Here is an 18,844-nt window from a genome sequence, read left to right as displayed (position 1 = left end):
GTGTAAATGCACAATAACAACAAAACCATCTATAAGCCAGCTAAAACGTGTATCATACTTTGAAGGTCTCACTGCTTTTACATACATTAAGCTGTGACATTGCACTTACACTTTGCTTTGTAAATATTTCCAATATCCTCTCACAAAGGAATAAGATGCATTATGCTTTACGTGAACTGACTTCTACGATTGCCTTAGTAATGCGCTCAGCAGGCAATTCAAAGACAACCAGGTATTTCTCTCGGAAAGGTTAACCTCAGCTCTCAGATGCTGTTCTTGCATCAAATAATTTCAGGGGGGGAACCGTCACACTTGCTCCGAAAACTCATTTAGATTAGAAATGTTAATTCAAGAATAGAGTGAAACTGTATAATGTGACATAATCTCTCAGATATGGTAATTAAAAAAGCAAAACCAAAAACCCCCRCAAGTTGGCTCACCACCTCTTGTTCAAATAAATTTTAGAGTAAATTCATTCAAAAATTATCCTCTATTCAAGACTGCTGAGATATCATTAGGCTAAATATACAAACTCAGTTTTGTTCCTTCTCTACAGTTACGCAATGAATGAGATTTCTACATTTTAATCTTTTTGGCTRTTTTCCTCCATCACAAATGTTGTTGTTCTGCTCAAAAAATTTATGTATCCCYATATGTAAAGAATGATGTACACTGGTTTCAAGAAAGGCACGTAAGCAAAGCATTTTTGACAGTTTTAACCTCTAAATGCATTCTGTAACATGCACAGATTTAACAAAAACAGGCATTCTTTATGCAAGTATTCTCAAATCTGGAAAGATGTTGGAAGCCCCACAATACTAATGTGTATCTAAAAAAACTTTAAAATAATAGTCTTTTAGGACATTTGGAAGTAGAGATTTATATAGATTTACACCCCTTAGACAATCAAAAAATCAAAAATCAAAACGTGGAAGAACCAAGTATGAATAAAATTAAGAGAATGAATAAAGTCTTCACGATTCTGAGGTTTGCCCTTTTCAAAAGAGGACATCAACCATGACGTTACTTATCTGAACCACAATAATGTCAACACTAAGTGGAAGAGTCCTCAGAAAACTAGGACACAACTCCCATCAAAGGCAACTGCGTCGAATACGCTACCTTGGCGTTTACGGCAACCTTATATAGATGGTGCAGGATTTAAGATTAAGGAAACATCATCTCAGCTCTCTGAGTATGGCCAATTAGAAGATAGGTCAAGATAAAAAAGATGAAAAATATGTCAAGACAGCATTAGAGAGCCCAGTTGCATCTAACACACTCCTTATGGAGCAGATTCCTGTTGTTTGAACCTCTAAGTCCTCTTGTTTGCATAAGTCTTGGTACATGTCTTTAGTAAAAAGTCACATTTCTGTAGCCTGTGAAACTAGGAGATAACCTGCTTATTTGTCTTTATCGATGTACAGAACCCTGAATGCCAAATAATGTTACAATTCAMGGAGAACCCACCAGTTTCCCTGCTAAAGGTCTTAAGATAGATTTTTAGTAAGGTATACAAGCAATTAACATCAGAAAAGCTTAAGGAAATACAAGAAAAAATGCCAAAGCATGGCCCCCTAAGCAAAACACCTTTCAGAGCACGGCTCTGCAGCAATCCTGTTCTGCATCCCCATGGAGTAGGCGCCCTTTACTTGCAGGCATGACAAAGTTATATTTACACAGGACTGCAGAGCAGCAGCCAGGCAAGGTACTGAAGCTGTATATACTGGCATTGCTTACATTCTGTGTACAAGACAGAATACAGATAACCCCACCCGTATTAAGAAATTGCACTGTTTAACAATATAAAGTAAATACAACTGAAGCATGCAAAATTTATGGAATGAGTCCACTGAACGTAATGCTAGAAGGAGCACAGTCATTCAGTGAGAACCTGAAGCCTCTGACATCTGAGATTTAAAAAGGAAAGGATGTTTGAAAAAKAAAACCTCTGAAAGACAACCTAAGCTGACAAAACATGTATGTAAGCTATGTTTAGCACACAGCAAGATTAAATAGCGGAGTATTCAACAGTGCTGTTAACAAGAGGCTACAGCTCAACGAAAAAAAGAAAATATTTCACATCTGGTTTCTTTGCTTACGTGCCTCTTTCTAGCCATGAACCCAGGAAAAAACTCAGAAGTAGAAGCTGAGTTACCTCATAACCTGAACCTTTAAAATCTCTGTCCTGCTGTTGAGGAAGAAGTGATCTTGCTTGTACATTAACAGAGACAAAATCGCAAAACCATGCAGATACTCAGCTTGAAGGGAACATGGCACTTCTCCAAAGCACAAACTCAGGACACGACAGGACACCAGCACTGAAGGAGGACTAAGTGGGTTTGGGACCCGAGTTATTAATCTCAATTATAAATAAAAATTAGCAGGCCAACTCTAAACTGTAAATAGGCTGTATTGCACTGCAACTGCACTACACTTGTTTGCAAGGCAAACTTTTCCACTGCATAAAACTAACTCCGATTCAAGCTGTATATGCATACATTTTAAAATAAACAGTACTAGTGGAAGAGCAGAGGGTTGCTACTTGTGGGCTATCCTCTGCTTACAAAACAAAGTTATTTTGTTCATCATGAACAAGCATTTTACACTGGGCATTTGGGGCTACTTTTAGTCCTAGAATAATTAGGTAATCAACCTAAAATTCTTGTACTTTTCTCATATACCTGACATTTTTGTCACATCCCTATTAGTAATCCCTTCAGAAGGTGTATTATACTAAAAGGACCGTGACCGAGTTCATCAGTGCAGAATATGTAAAGGTTTCTGTGAGGATCACTACAATTGTGCGCTTCACTCCTCAAAACTAAAAGGTTCACATGAAGTATATTAACTTAGGCAATAATGACAGCTTGTTCTTCTAGCATTTCTTACAGGAAGATAGAGTGTGTAAGAGCAYGAACTAAGAAATCAAGTAAGGAATCTGTGAACTATAATTACTRTTGCTACCATCACCACTGAAACTCACTTAGGAATTAAAAGAATTGTAATGTGGTATAATATTCACATCCAATCCACCCCATACAGAATACTCAAAAGAGAATAAGACTATTTCATAATTTCCTTGAAATTTTCCTTGTAGATCTTATTCTGTGTGAATAGAAATTAYGAATAATGACAAATTTTAGGCCTTAACTTTGCCAAGAAAAAGAAAAAAAGACTTACGTTGAACATGAAACATAAGTAGCATCAAAACAGCTTACCCCAGAAATAAGAAACACTTTACAGAAGTCCAAAACAGGTAAAATCTGCAAAAAGCTGGCAGCTTCCAGAGTGTCCTGAAGGTTGTCCATGTTAAGGGAAAGTTTTGCAGTATAAATGAAATCAATGATCTTCTTTAAGCCTATTTTGTTCACACCATGAAGCTTAATGCACATTAAATCCTGCTCCTTCATTCCTCCTGGGAAAGACATGGGGGTAAATTTATATGACCATTTTGATTAGGACTGATTCACACTCAACACTGAGCACGTGTGCGAGTGTCCAAGTGATGGTGATTTAGAGATAGCCATACACATTAACAGAAACACCACCTGTGAACATGGCCTTGAAGTAATCACTTGCAGAAGCCATCATTGCTCTGTGAACTGGAAACACTTCATCACCATCGCCAGGAACTAGTGTCACATCACACAGCAARCCTTCCACTCGCAGCTGGTCAAAACCCTGCAAGAAGAGCACAAGGTGAAGCATCTGTTCGATTTGAGGGGCGAGCAGGAGTCTCTTGTTTCCCTTAAGCGAAAAGTGARATTTATTGACTTACTCACATGCACACTATAGTTCCAAAAAGTCACACAGGAATAAGCTGTCAGCTTACATACCATAATATCTAATAATAATTATTCCACTTAAGTTTTCCACTGAATAATTACCATTTGTTTTCCATAAATGACTGAAGAATGCAAAGCATATTGTGCCTAAATAAGTAGCCTCACTCATCACATACCTTCTTTTCAAGAAAGAGTTTGTTTCAACAGCTTATACTCCATAAGTCATTTTAGGTAGGAACACACATCATTGCTTTGTGACCAACCCATTCTGGACACACATTCATTCTAGATATATTTCTCTTTCATACCATTCAAGTGCTCTGCAACCTAAGAGGCTGCAAAATGCTGAGGCTTGCAAGGGAAGTGCTCACCTGGTTATACGATCATCCTATTTGCTACCAAAGTTAACAAGACAAGCTCCAAAATATGTTTTTTTACAACAGTGTATCTGCTCTGCTTCCTTCTCTGAAGTACTTACTTTACTGAAATACAGTGCTAACCGCAATAAAAGAAAGTCATCTGCAATGCTAYGCTAAAGAAAGATCTTCCTCCAGATGTTCACCTGGTTGGGGATAGTGGCAGATGWGTGCAATACCAGCCTTCTTCATGCACTGCAGAACAGAAGCTCAAATGTAAAGCAATTTCCTTCAGACTGGCATATCACCTCATTTTTTTCCCAGTACTAACAAACATGCAAATATTGCCTTTATAGATTTAACAGTTGAGGAAGTCTTGGCATCAGCCCCTAGGATTTAAAAATTTAAAGTACCTTAAAGAAAGGCTGTATTTTAAAAACTACAAAGGTAAGTAGGAAAGGACATCCAAATTTGTCCAACAGTAAAGAACAGAGTACAAATGAAGAGGTGAATTATGAGCTCTAATAAATACCAGAAGCCAACAGAGGATTATGTTCTAGTGCATCTTTTGTGATATTTATTGCCAAGCTTTCACACCAATGTCAAATCAGCAGCATAACTCATGACAGTGTTGCACTGAAGCCAGGACTCTCTCTACAGGCCATAAGGAAACGGACTGTAATTATGGTATCAGTCTTGCAAGACAACGGCAATAAATAGGGGAAGCAGGACTCCACTACGAGCAGCAGTCTTCGACTGCAAAGAAACATGGAGACTTCCCTTCGACCTCATCCAGAACAGCTCATTTCTGATGCACAACAGGATCAGATATTTTGCAATTCACAAACTGAGGCATTTGGAGAAGCAAATCCCTTATCCTCAGCTCTTACAAAAGTGACTTATTTCAAGGACTTGAACCACCCTGTAGTTTTTACAAACACAAACTACCAGTTCCTTTGGCTCAAATTGTGAAGAAAACACTAGGATGAGGGAGAAATAACATCTCAGCACTTGGGCTGGGCTTCCCAATAGCCTTATTTGCTGTTATGTCCTTACCCACAATAAAAGCAAATATCTTTGCTGCTAGAAAACTGAGGATAGAATCTCATTCTGATAACCTGCAAATTGAGCACAGCACAATCCTGCATCTGGTGTTTTATGGTTTTGTTCTCCCCACTTCTCTTCCTGCACAGATAGCAGTTCTCCAGGGAATTACACCGTACTCGATGCATGCCTAAGCTTGCACTCCAGAAAAAGTCTGTACAGGAAAGTAGCAAAAACTGTCCAAGTTTTAAGCCTGCTTCTGMATGATGTGTAAGGTCTCCAGCAGAAATGAGAAGATAAAATGTTTTTACACTTAGATTCTTAAAGTTTGAGAGGATAATGTTGTTACCTGTCAGAAGAAAGYACTACCATACAGCAGCCCCGCATAATTCCATAGTTTGCTTGCGGCCGAACAGTACAACAGGGAACCAGGATGCTGGTTTTAAGACACCGCGCCAATGCAACCTTCCGATCAGAAAGGTATCGCAGGCAGAAGTGAGCAGTTTCAGTGCTCTGCACAGGCTTCCTGCACAACACAAACGTGTAACGCCCCTGATGCAGGAAGGCTCACGGCTGTTTCCAAGAGAAGTAGCTATATGGAACCGCTGGACTTCTAAAAAGTCAGAGCTATAACCATCTTGATTTCTCCAAGCTTATTTTTTGTAGTTATAATAGTCACCAAGCATGGATGTAAAACAGATGATATACTCAATCTTCACAGCAAGAAAGAGAACATCATAGACCTAGTAACTCATTTAACAGACTTCAGAATACCTCAGGCTTTACAGAAGTACCCAACCTTAAAAAAAAAATCTCATTAGTAAGTTGAACAGTAAGCATGCCAAATGCTTTATGCAATTACATATTCACAGTAAGATGATCTTACCATTTATTTATTTAAGTATAAGTACAGATAGCAGAACTGCTAATCTATAGAACACATAAGAATGCTAGGAAAAATAAAGTTTCATGGAAGTTAGCTGATAAGAGTTTTGAATATATGGATACGTCTTTGTCATATTTTAGAGCACAACCAACCACCTTTCATTTCCTTTTTTTTCCTCTTTTGTAGGCTCTATAGCACCTTTGCTACATGGTCAGAAGTTCTACTGTTGTTTGTTTTTTTGTTTTAAATATATAACTTTTGAAGATTAAAGAAGAAATGCACACCAGCAAAACTTAGATTTATTGACAGCGAAGACAGTATTTTGAGAAAGAGGGATACTCATTTGTGACTGACTAATTAGTCATTTGCTATCTGCAATGTAACAGTAATTTTAATATACAATAACTGCAAGAAAGTGAAAGTCATTAATTTAATAGCTAAAAATAGCTATCTTGTTTCCCTGGCTAATTGCCAGACTACAGGTCATTTCACAGGTAGTTCCATAGAATATACCTACAATGACTTAAAAAAAGAAAGATAAAGTAAACACATATTGATACAATTCAGGAAAAGAAAAGCATCTTTCTATCTTCAGACAAAACAGGCTCCTGTGCTGCCRCGCAGCAGTCGGAAGCGGGTGCTGTGACAAGGAAACGTCTGAAAAGTTTGTAGAGCAGAGGTTTTTCTTACAGAGCCTTCCAAATTCTCTGTACCGGTCGTTACCGACACAAGAGTATGCAATTACCTGTAATACCACAGAACTGTGAGTATTGCTGGTGAAAAACCTCGTAGTCCCTGTCTTCGAAGACTGTAGATGRGCAGAGACGCCCATATCGCTGCTCCCCAGAGACACTTTCATATGAGGATCCTCCTCTTCCACCAGAGATCTAAGAAGATTAGAACACAGAAGCGTCAAGAGCAAATTCATTGTCAATCACTGCCTTCGTGTATTAAAACCACAGTCTCCTCGGGTAAAAGGCAACACCATAGAGGCTACAGGCAACACAACCGATCCTTATTGGTGCCCATCATCTAACCTAAGAAAGGGAAGTGTTAGAGTATCTAAGCAGGTTAACTTAGAATTTTAATTTTTAGCTTTTTTTTTTTTTCCTCCCAAGATTAAGAAACTTGGACACTTCATTTCTATTTGTACTTTGAGTATTTGGGATGTTTTCAGGTATTCAGCATTCAWAATCAAGTATCTCACCACACCAGATGGCCATGGAAAGCTAGAAGATTAAAACATTAAAGGTAATTTTAAAGTTTAGCAATTTTATTTTTATGGGCTTTATCAGGTTGCTCAATTACGAAAATAACAATAGAAAATATATCTAGTGGAGTCTTACATAGTAAGTTTAAACTACTTAGAAACACATAACTAGAAGAACTCTTCTAGTATATGAAATTCAGTACTTGACTATTGCAGGCAACACTTCATATAATTTTCACTTAATATTAGTGTGAAGAGTCAGTTCATGTGGTTTTGATTCCAAATAATTACTGTCCAATCTAGATAGGAAGGGCTATTTTTAGTTAGCTCTTAAAAAAATTACCACACTGTTAGTGACCTACSACTTTAATTTTGAGATGTAAAGTAGATTTACATAAAGATATGCATAAAATTCTACCTACCCTAACCTGTAATTATTGCAAAATATAAACAAACCTACTCTCTAGAAATATTAATAACTAGTTCCCATAATTTCCATGATTTATTATACTACCTATTGGCATGCACACCAACATAATGCATGCTCTCTATAGATGTGCATATATACAATATTAATTAGCAAACATATGCTGTTAACTCACAGATGAGTGCATTTTCATTACTAGTAAAGACTCCACATTTCCAAAAAGATTCATGGCAATTTGACACAAGTGCCGCAAATCTCAAATGGAAATAGCTCTCCAAATTCTTGCATGCAAGTAAAACATTGGCCTCCAAACTAGTTTCAGAAATTACTTTAAATAAGCAACAAGAATGTGCTCAAATTTAGTTTCCCTCTCCTTCCTCCCAAGATTTGATGGAATCACTATGTAAGGACAAAATGGAAATTTGCAGGTGAAAAAAATTCCCCCTTCCCTTTCTCTCTCTCTCTTCTTTTTTTTTTTTTTTTTTTTTGGGGGGGGGGGGGAGGTGGTATGTTGACTACTTACAGCAGTTTCTGAAACTTATGAATTTTTCTGATAGCACTGATGTGCCTTGTTCAAACCCATGGTCATTTAAGGTTAGCTATGAAAACATACTCAAAACAAATCCACCATTCAACAGCTTACATGGGTTTGAAAYGACGAGATTTTATGCACACAGACATAACAGATTGTAGGAACAAGGGTACAGCTAAATAGCTCTGACTTGTAATGTAGTAACCCAATATTCATACAGCCAAAAAATTACATTAAACGTGGATGTACTGTAGAATGCAATAGGTCAGTCATTTTAAGAACAGAGCAATTTCCAATTTATAAAACAAATCCAGAGTGTGATTTAAATAAAGTTTTTGCATAGTATATCATACTCAGAAAAGCGTTCTCCAAGCTATCCTTGGCAYACAATAAATGCATCATTCAATGTAACGCAGCAGCAGAGCAGTTGCTAGCTCGCGACCCAGAAGATTTTTTGTTCATTTTGCTCTAGCTCTTTGTTAGTTCGAACATAATCACATCAAGAAAAACCTACTGTGATTTCAAAGGACATTCAGTCTTTACATTTGTTTACATGTCTTTCTAAGAAGAAACACAACATAACGTCGGGAGACTTCTGAGCGTGGGCGGGAAAGAGCTGCAGATTCGACTAGCATTAATTTGACTGCTTGTGCTCTTGAAAGATCTTCCAAAAACGTCAGATCAGATAGCCATTACGTGAAGGGGCTTTTACAAGACTCTTTAAACTCAGAAGAAAACAGAAGATGCACTCTTCAATCACTAGAGGAAAAAAATAAAAATAAAAAGCTAACCAATTTCTTGCCAGTTTGGAATGGGCTTTTTACCGTGGTTGCCACATGCTATTTCCACTTCTCAACAGCTAGCATACTTTCTAGTGTTTGCTAACGAAGGCAAAGACCTTGATCGTGATGCATTTATTCCAAYAACAGCAGCAGCAACAAGACCACTTTTCTGGACACCTCGCTTGGAAGCGGCAGTATTTTSGTCACCGTTACACAGTTCCCTTCTAGGAGGTCCAACAACCCAGCAGCCACCAACATCAAAAGCACTTCTCCACCCAGACCTGGTCGAACACCATGCTGCTACSACGAAGTATGCTGAAATACTGGAAAAACGAGGAAAAGCAACCTACCCAAAATACGTTCCACTCAGATGTTTATCGCCTTACATCTAACATCCTACCAGCAGCAGACCAGTAAATGCTGGAAAGAGCATGCGCTTTGCAACTTGCACGTCCTGGCAAAATGCAGTGAACTACTTGGCTCTTCCCTGGTAGTGGATTTGGCACCATCTCTGCTAGTGTTTGCCAATACAGAGCACACAGCGTATTTTATACGCATCTCTGAACAGAAATTGCCTAAAACTTTCCAAGCTTTGTCCTAAAGGGGCCTCTACCATGTGACACCTCGTTACTACAGCATACACAATAGAGAGAATACAATATATTTTAAAACCCTTGTGATACAAAACCATGCATTTAACAGAGCTTAGATGTAGCTACAAGCAATTATCTCCTCTACCTGATTTGCAATACATAACGGGCAGTTGCCTAAAATCTCTCTCATGCACACAAGCTGAGCTGCTCACAAGCCTCTCTACGAGATTGCCTTGACGCTGCTCTGCAGAAGACACTTTCATCRTTTCTCCTCTACAATTGCTGTTAGATATGTACAGGAATATAATACAGCTTGTTCATGCTAATTAGACATTAAAAATGCACACCTGAATGCTATAAAAATCCAGCAGAAATACGAACATTGCAGTTCTAATCTCAAATGCTAACTTGGCTGCATTTGACTCTGAGAATAATTTTAGAGACAACCAATGTTGTTGTTATAATACTAGCCTTTGCCTTGTATTTAAACAAYCATTGAGGCCTTTAATGCTTGTAATACACAAATGCTTCTAACAGCCTCCTGCCAACAGAGAGGCCTAGTCCATATTAGAGACAAAAGTTACTGTAAAGATGCACTGTACTAATCACATCAACTGTTACACTTCAACTGCATCTCATTCAACATTTGGGGATTTTTGTCTCTGAAATCATGACGTTGTTTTATTTTCCGGAAGGTTAYTGGAAGTTTAAATAAAATTCACATGCAATTTTTTTTTAAATCCTCTCCCATTGACATTTTTCTTTGGATATACGCTGCATTTTTCACCCACACCTGGTTTAACGGTTTCGGAAGGAGCAGCACCCGCTGCCAGTGCGTGGAATGCGACATTTAGGAATTTATTTTGGCAAAAGTTACAATGCGAGTCAGCAGCAAGACCTGGAAACTGTGCACCGATCTGCTGACCCCCAGCGCTGCGACGTACAGACAGGAGGAAAGAGCACTCCCAACGCGCCCAGATACTCCCAGTTTGCCACCGGCATTGTACCAGTTCCAGCATTTATCTCCACATCGCAGCAGAAGCTACTCATCTTTGCAAGGCAACGGAAATGCAACAGCACTTACATGTGGCACTGACAGCAGCAGAAATGAAAACAAGTGCTATATAGCACATGACAAGATGCATTTAAAAGCTGCCCTCTAAAGAGGTATCAAATTGTGTAAAGCACAACTTCCATTTTGGGGGCTGCAAAGCGAATATTCAGAAACGGCTCTGCCACTTATGTCCAGCCGAAAGGCTCGGGCGAGCTTACACCCAGGCGAATTCCCCGCGCACCCGGCGAGTGCATCCGCCTCGTTCAGGCACTGCGAGCAACTGCATTATTTATATTCATTAACATAGGTCTGCCAAGCACTATAACTAATTAGATAATAATGAATGTAAATATATTGATTTGTACTCTATTGTAAGTACAGTATATCACGATTAAGCATACTACCCAAGAAGAAAGCTAATTCATTTTCTAATTAATTCTATTGTTCTGATCAATAGAAGTCATTAAAMAAGAAGTGCAGCGGTAGCATTTTTAATCAGGGTGAAAAAAAGTTGGTGGAGACAACTACAGTAGCATGCAGTGATAAATCACACGAAGTTGCTATAAATATGGATATTAATACCGCTTTCAACATATACACTTGACCTGCACACTTTTCCATAATAATTGTAGGTACAACTAGATTCTCWTCATTTATCTTCTCTTTACATACATCTTTTAATCTTACCCACTAGAAGTTACCTGAACAGCCTCTTACAGACAGTTTGTGCAATTATCTTTAGAGCTAGAATTTTAGAACTAGAAAGATGACTGTAAGCCAAACATTGAACTACAAAAATTATTAAAATAGTGGAGGGCGRAGTCATGTGCTTTATTTTATTTTATTTATTTAGAGTTGGGGTTGAAAAAAACCACACTGCAGTGTCATGGCTAAGTACCATTGTCGTGGAGAAGATGAGGTTTAAATAAGAACAATTCAGTAATATCATTCTACATTGACCTCATTTTTTTGAGAGAGATAAAGTTCAGTGGCTTTTAAAATGTTAGTCAGTCAGGTACATAATTCTCTAAATGTAATCACAACACAGGACAAAACGTGGAGAGAAAACTACAAGAACAAGAAGCTTCTGCTAATGAAAAGATGACTGGAAGGTGAAAATCAGTGCAACGGGTCTTCAGAACGAGCTTGAGTTTAATTGCTAGCRCCTACGGGCACACGAGTAATCATTTGGACCGGCACAAGCATTCGGGAGCTGAGCATTTCTGGAACACACTAAAGAAATTCGACAATACCCAGACAAAAGCATTCGGAGGTCTGCTCTCCATCACCGCTCCCAATTCCGTATACAATCTCTCTGGAGTATCTGCAGTGATTTACGTCGGCTGCAAGGACCGATCTCAGAAGGAGAGCAGAAATACCAGGCTYGGCCCAGGCAGTAACCCGACGGCCAGGACAGGATACGAGAGTCTGTAGTCGGAGCAAGAATTTGAACCTTACTCGGTCTGCACCTGCAGCTCGGCTGCCAGASGGTTCCCTTCATCTCGGCTACAACCGGAATTTTTGTATCATCTTTGAGGTTGAGCTTAAGCAACAGAAGTTTCCAGTCAACACTGACAAATATTTCCGAACTGGCTTGAACTACAACYTGATTCACCGAGGCAATAGCCAAACTGCTTTCTAAAGCATTTGGCCAATACTAACCTGTTAAAATAGATCAAAGCCAGTGACTTGYGATCAGCACAGATCTGTGAACACTCTTCTACTTTCGACTGCAATATTCAGGTGCAGACCTGCCATTCTGCCCAGCGCTCAGGGATGGGAATGAGCTAAAACAGTTATTCTCTGATGTTTCCTTAGTAAGAAATTAAGCTCACTCTGATGTGATGTAAACAAGGCAACTGTGGAAGTCATCACTGTGAACTTGTTCATTTGTATCAGCAAATCASTGATCTGTGTGCAATGGTCAGAGTGCAGTGCACCATCCTGGAAGGCAAAACAGCATCAGTCTACATCTACTGATATTCCAGAGCACACGTTCCCTGGTTTATTTTAAAACCACAACTTCTACATAACTCAGTAAAAGCCTACCAAAAGCAATACTGCCCAGACAGAGCATTCTTATTTTGGTGAAGCTCAATGGCTTGCTTCTGAAAGGATTATAAACTTATTTTCTGTGTCAAATTACTATCCGGTAACCCATGACTGCAAGCRTTCTGGTCACCGGTAAACAGCAGCTTCAGAAACTATTCTGGGCACATGCCAGTGCTCTAGTATTCATCAGCAAACAAAGAACTGGATTTCAATTTCATATTATAATGTTCTTATCACAGGATAAATCTTCACTATTTCATGATCTATCAAAAAAATCTGGTATACTACAGGGCTATAGTGCATGCCGCTGTGTGTATGTTTTGCTGATGAAACCATTAATGAAAAGGCCAATTGAAATACAATGGAAGCTTCAGCTATTATTAGAATATCTATTAATTCTTTATTTTGCATGCTTAGTCTGCCAAAATATATTCTTAGTATGCATAGTCTGCCAAAAAATAATTTAGGTATTAACTATCTTACTGTCTTCCCATTGTGAACAGATGTTCCAGCTTTCTGAGTAATGAATCTAGGAATTCCCCAACAAATTACGTGACCACCTAAGAGCTCAATAAGTTTAATTGATATGGCAGTGTTGTATAAAGGAATATCTCATCATGCTGCTATTAAGACAGACAAATATTATTATACTGCAGATGAACAAGTTGCATAATCACAGCATTTCACATTTCTTCCATTCTGCATCTTCTACCCACAAATTTTCAGGAAATTCTTTATCCCACTAGAGTTACTCTTACTCTTGTCCTCCCCCATAACAACTTCTGATCTTTTTATTACTACTTTTCAATAGGAGTTTCTGCAACTTCATTCTTCTGTGGTATCAGTAAAAGTAACCACTTTTATCATTTGCTCACAATTACTTATTATAAAAATACAGTAGGAGTTTGCACAGGAATTTCAAGTTCACATTTTTCAAATATATGCAAGACTTCAGCTAGAAAAGAAAACAAAGACAAAAGGTAAAGAGATCAAGCTGTCGGAACAAAAACTAACAGATCAACCCAAACGCTTAGCAAGGAGGCTCCCGGAGCTCCTGCTGCTGACTCGGGGGCACATGGGTGCCAGCCCAGCGCATTCGCGTTCATACCCCGCACCCTTTGCTGCTGCTGCTGCTGCACATCTGAAATCAGGACGGACAGAAGAGCAGCATGGAAAGCACTACTCAATGACCTGCCGTACTCAAAACACTCCAATTCCTACTCATAAGGCTTCTCTGATGAGCACTAGTCACACGCAATCTGCTCCAGGTCACTGTTTCACTGCCGTTTAAAGGATGCTTTTTAATAGACGAACKACAGAGATGTGACATTTACCTGGAAATACTTTGCATTTGTCACRTTACTGATACGCATTTCTTACCCCTTTTTTCCTCTCATGCAGAAGAGCAAGTAAACCGCATTTTTGTGCTGTTTACTTGAAAAGGGTCGCCACAACCCACAGTTAATAAATCGTTACCTCCAATGGATTAACGCTGTCATTAGCTACTGCGGTGCAAATTTAAGAGCCCTGTATTTGAGTATCACACTTTTCACACCTGAATTTGTTTACGTATCAGAATATAATGGCAGAATATTTAAGCTTTTTTTGGTAACCCAATACTGAGTCCCTCTAAATCAGAATTCAAGGAGAAGCCCTGTAACCACAATCGCTGAAGGTKCTGAAGCCTCCAGGGAACGAGGACAAGCTCAGACATGGGCTTCAGTGACTTGGACACAGAATTAATCAGGCTCAAGGCAAGTTATTCTAGAAACTGAGTTTGGGAGACCAGTGCAAAAAATCATCCGTTCTGAATTTATGTTTTTCCTCCAGACTATAGTGAAGTCTCTTTGCACTGCCACCCAAAATCTTGGTGTAAAGTCTCTACCCAAGCACGCAAGCCCATGATGTACACACGAACGAGAAAGGCTAGTAGAAGGACTCGGGCGACTAAATAAGTGATGACTCTTCCAAATGCCAGCAGAGAGAAATAAGGATATTCTCCATGTCCCTTGACCCTTTTTARGGTTATGATGGCACCAAAGTCAATGCAAAATTAGGTCCCACAAAGCCTGCAGAACAGGACTGAGCAATATCAACAACATTCCCTCATACCCAGCACAGCCAGACTGTTCAGGTGTCATTTCCAAGGACACACGCACAGAAAAAATTCCTGCTTAAAAACAAATCAAACTCCATCAGTTGCTTCAAACTGTTTGCTGCATAATTACAGCCCCTTGGTAAAATCAAATTTGTTTTTCATTGAAACAAAGCAGAAGTTGGCTCCATCACTGCTATAAAGCTTTTGTCCCTAACAGTTATTTAGTCTCTCTGCAAGCCTTAATATAACATCCGCATTTATCTATTTGACAAAGAGTTTACATCCATTTAGCCATTTCTAGCTCAAATTTGCAGACTCAAATTGGTTAATGACTGGAAATGAGAAATAGTTCTCTAATGACACTTTGCCAAAGTTGTCATTGGGCTATGATTTCTATCATTAAGGACAGAAAAAGCAGCACAAGCACACATGCTCTGTAGCTTTTCCACAGAAGCAGAACCACTTCCATTGCCCTGAAGTTCCAAAAAGTAAAATACAACCATTACTCAGAAGCTCCACTTTTAGGATGTACATAGTCAGTGCAGCCTAATCTTCTGCCCTTTAGATTTAGTCTTACATGTTCAAACACAAGTCATAATTGGAGCTAGGCAGTTGAATACCTCCCAGGCAGTATAAAAAAGTTTTTTAAAAAAAAAAAAAAAAAAAAGAAAGAAAAATTCGTAGTCTCCTTGTGAATGCAGATTTGACACATCTTTAAATTTAGTTTATATATATATGCACATAGAAATTTTTTAACTGGCAGAATGATTCCTTAGAATGAAAGCAAATTAATGTATTTGAATGCACACATGCCACCACAGATGGACAAGATGTGGTCATACGTTCCCTTGTATTGCTGTATCGGACCTAGGAACTCCTTTCCAAATCCCCTCTGCCCCAGAACAGTTTTCTGTCCATATGCTACCCAGAACAGTCTTGATAGCTTAAATGTTATCAAAAAAAAGACAAAAATATTCTGACATTAGTTTGTTATTTAACCYGTGCTCCTTCCGCTACCAATGTCTGTTCCATCATTCCTTTTGCTTTATCATTTATCATGTCTGTTTTATCCTTCCTTTATTACAATCTCCTGCTTTTTTTATTACTTCAAATTGTAAAATATTTTTCCCCTCAGCTCATAAAGGGTTTATATCTCAGCAYGTCAGAAAACAAGTGTGGGCCATTTGTCAATGCCACGAAAAACACATTTTTGCAACTTAGGTGTTGCAAGGATTTTCTAAGTCATTTCTAGACAAAACAGTACAGCAATAATGTGAATGTGCATCTCCATTTTAATGTCATTTCTACACATTTACACTGCTATTCCCACTATTAACATTTAGAACATGGGATTTATTTTCAAATCCCAATATCCACCAACTACCTACTACAAAAATCCATGGGTACCCCCAAACTTCAAGGGGAACGACTGCATCGCAGTTAAGGCTGGCAAGTAGAAAGTGGCAGCAGTCACTGCGCAACAATRTTTTCCCTCAATAACAAGAAAATAATGGCAAAAGTGATGAACTGGCAGATCTGATGTTCTAGCAAAATGGGCTGAGCAACATATTCAAGATAGTCCAATAAAGACACCCTAGCATGTCACAACATAATGTCGATATTGCAACATCATTCTGCATAAAGGGCGGGAGGTGACTGAGAACCACAGCATCACCAGCAAAGGCACTGAAACTGGGAACCATCATGACAACCAGTTTCTCTTCTGTATTTACCAATTTAACACTACAACAAAATTTCACATCTCTAACTTCAAATATTCTACTGAAATACCTCATATTTTAAAACAGCAGCAAAAGTAAGATTAACGAGCACAAATGAGAAGTCTGTAAAGAAAAAGGCTGGGACTAAAAGTTGCTTTCTGTTTTCAGGAAATAACTCCCTTGCATTCCCCCTCTCCTCCCCCGAATCAGGTGCAYGCATGCATTTTCTGATTATTTTTAAAAATATTTTGGGAAACCTGCATGTTTACTTCCAGTTTGCTGAAATCTGAAATATCTAGGAAGCATTTGCTTAGAACAGAAATCTTGCCAAAGACAGGTGAGTCTTTGCTTTGGTGTGAGTAAGGAACAGTCAAAATGCTCAAAAGCCCAGCAAAACAGTTTATTTTCTAAATATGGCCAACAAAAATGGTTGAGACATGTAGGGTGGTCTCAAGAAAGAGAACTGCCCAATACAAATGGTCTCTGATGAATTATTCATTACTGCAGAAACATCTTTTCCCTTTTAAGTATACAATTTTGTATAGCAAACTAGAGATTTGCAAGACACAGAAGCTTTAACCTACATAAGCAGCTAAAACTAACACTGATGACTCCTGAGTATTAAGAATTTCTTCAACTTTTCTATAATAGTAACTGGTTTCCATTAGAGAACAGCACTGGCTATCAGACAAATTTAAAAACTTAGAATAAACATACTTTGTTGTGAACACTCTGACAGTAATATTTCTATCAACATTCTTTCTTTCTCCTAACTTTAGTCAGTTATTTGTGAAAATCTGTTCAAAGTATAGTTTCCATTTAAAGTGTTAAAATGCTGTTCAACATAAAAAGCTGGAAGGCACTAAGGTTGTAACCAGTTATTTTGCATTACAAATCGAAAACACCTAATATTTAGCTTTTCAGAAAACAGCTAAATCATTCTCACGTGAAATCAGAACTAGAGAAGTTCGTTATCCTCCCTTCTATTTAGTGCAAAAACACTACTTTTGCATTATTGAATTCTTTTTTTGGAGTGCATGATAGTACTCTAATCTCCAGAGCTTCCACATACAGCTAGATCTTCAATCATGTTAATGGAAGATATAAACAACTCTGGAAAACAGTATTAAGGACATACTGCTACTGGGAAGAAGAGAATTCTGCTTTTTGTTCATAATGTATTAGATGACATGGTCTGTGATCATTCAATAATTAGGACACATCCTCACGCACTTTAAACTGTGTTTAGATAATGAAATTCTGTACAGTTCATCGATGCACACCTACARCTCCAAGGAACGCCACGTTTCCAGCGCGCTATTACTCACTCCATCCTCTCCTCTGATTCACTTGCTGAACTGCTCACCTGACCACACTAATATTAAGTGACTTAGGTCTGCCTCAAATAGTCAACACAACAGCAGATATGAATATATAATTTCACTAGCAGAGCATACACTTGCTTAATAGTTGTTGCACTCATTTCTACACAAGGAATCTATATCCTAAACTTCAACGACATAYGTGCTATGAAAGAAAATGCAAAATAACTTGATAAAGGCGTGCACGTCCATACACATCTGCAAGCTGTGCAAGKGCTACAGTCAGGCTGTGTTATACCTACGTCTGTTCGCACGCCAGCACTCCCACTATAACGCTGCCTGCTCTTCCCCAGACACCACCCCCGGATCTCTCACCCAACTGGTGGAGAAGCTCAAGATGTTCTGGACCGGCTCCACCAGAAGTCAGGGGATGTCTGCATTTCCCTGCTAGGGACGTTTCGCCCTCCGCTTAAYGGGAAAAGTTACTTCTTGCAATTAAGGATATTCTGAAAATATCTGTGATCTGTAACTGTACCTGTAACTGGTGGGGACCAGCAGCACCCACGGAGAAGCAGCTATTCACTGCTTCCCCTTTCCATTGCCAGGGAAGCAGTACCAGAAGCAGTGAAAAACAGCAGACTGCCCCCTAACAGAACCATCCATTTCCCTGCAAACTCTTCAGCTCAGCTTGAACAGGTGCTTTCCTTCACACGCTACCTGGGCACGAAACTCATCCAGCAGAAGACTCCTAAACGAGCTCTTTGTCGTCCCTTCGTCCGCACCTTTGGAACTAATCAAACTTTTAAATCAGCAGCTGCAGGTAAACTGATCCAGCTACAAGGCTTTCAGGCCAATTCCCCGTTTTATGGCGGTAGTTTGTACGTAGACGCCTGCCTCATCCAAGAGGCCGACCAGGCTCATGACCGCGAGCCTGCGCTTTGCAGTGCGGCGAAACTATGGCAGAGTTCAGGTATCAGGC

General features: G+C 38.9%; 1 protein-coding gene across 6 annotated transcripts in view; it reads right to left on the bottom strand.

Annotated features, from left to right (window-relative positions):
* Positions 1-18,844, bottom strand: part of KLHL13 (kelch like family member 13) — an 82,543-nt gene that overhangs the window by 14,790 nt on the left and 48,909 nt on the right. For all 6 annotated transcript variants that reach the window (XM_085325474.1, XM_085325477.1, XM_085325475.1 and 3 more), the window contains 3 exons: positions 6,820-6,961; positions 3,552-3,684; positions 3,222-3,418 (listed from right to left, as the gene is read on the bottom strand). In XM_085325474.1, coding sequence (XP_085181600.1) covers positions 3,222-3,418; positions 3,552-3,684; positions 6,820-6,961 — 472 coding nt within the window. The remainder of the gene's footprint in view (positions 1-3,221; positions 3,419-3,551; positions 3,685-6,819; positions 6,962-18,844) is intronic.

The sequence above is a fragment of the Rhea americana genome, unplaced genomic scaffold (genome assembly GCF_003343005.1).
Source record: "Rhea americana isolate MKP2758 unplaced genomic scaffold, rheAme1 scaffold_98, whole genome shotgun sequence".
Lineage (NCBI taxonomy): Eukaryota > Metazoa > Chordata > Aves > Rheiformes > Rheidae > Rhea > Rhea americana.
The sequence above is the reverse complement of the archived record's forward strand: the minus strand, read 5'-3'. Positions and strand labels throughout refer to the sequence as shown.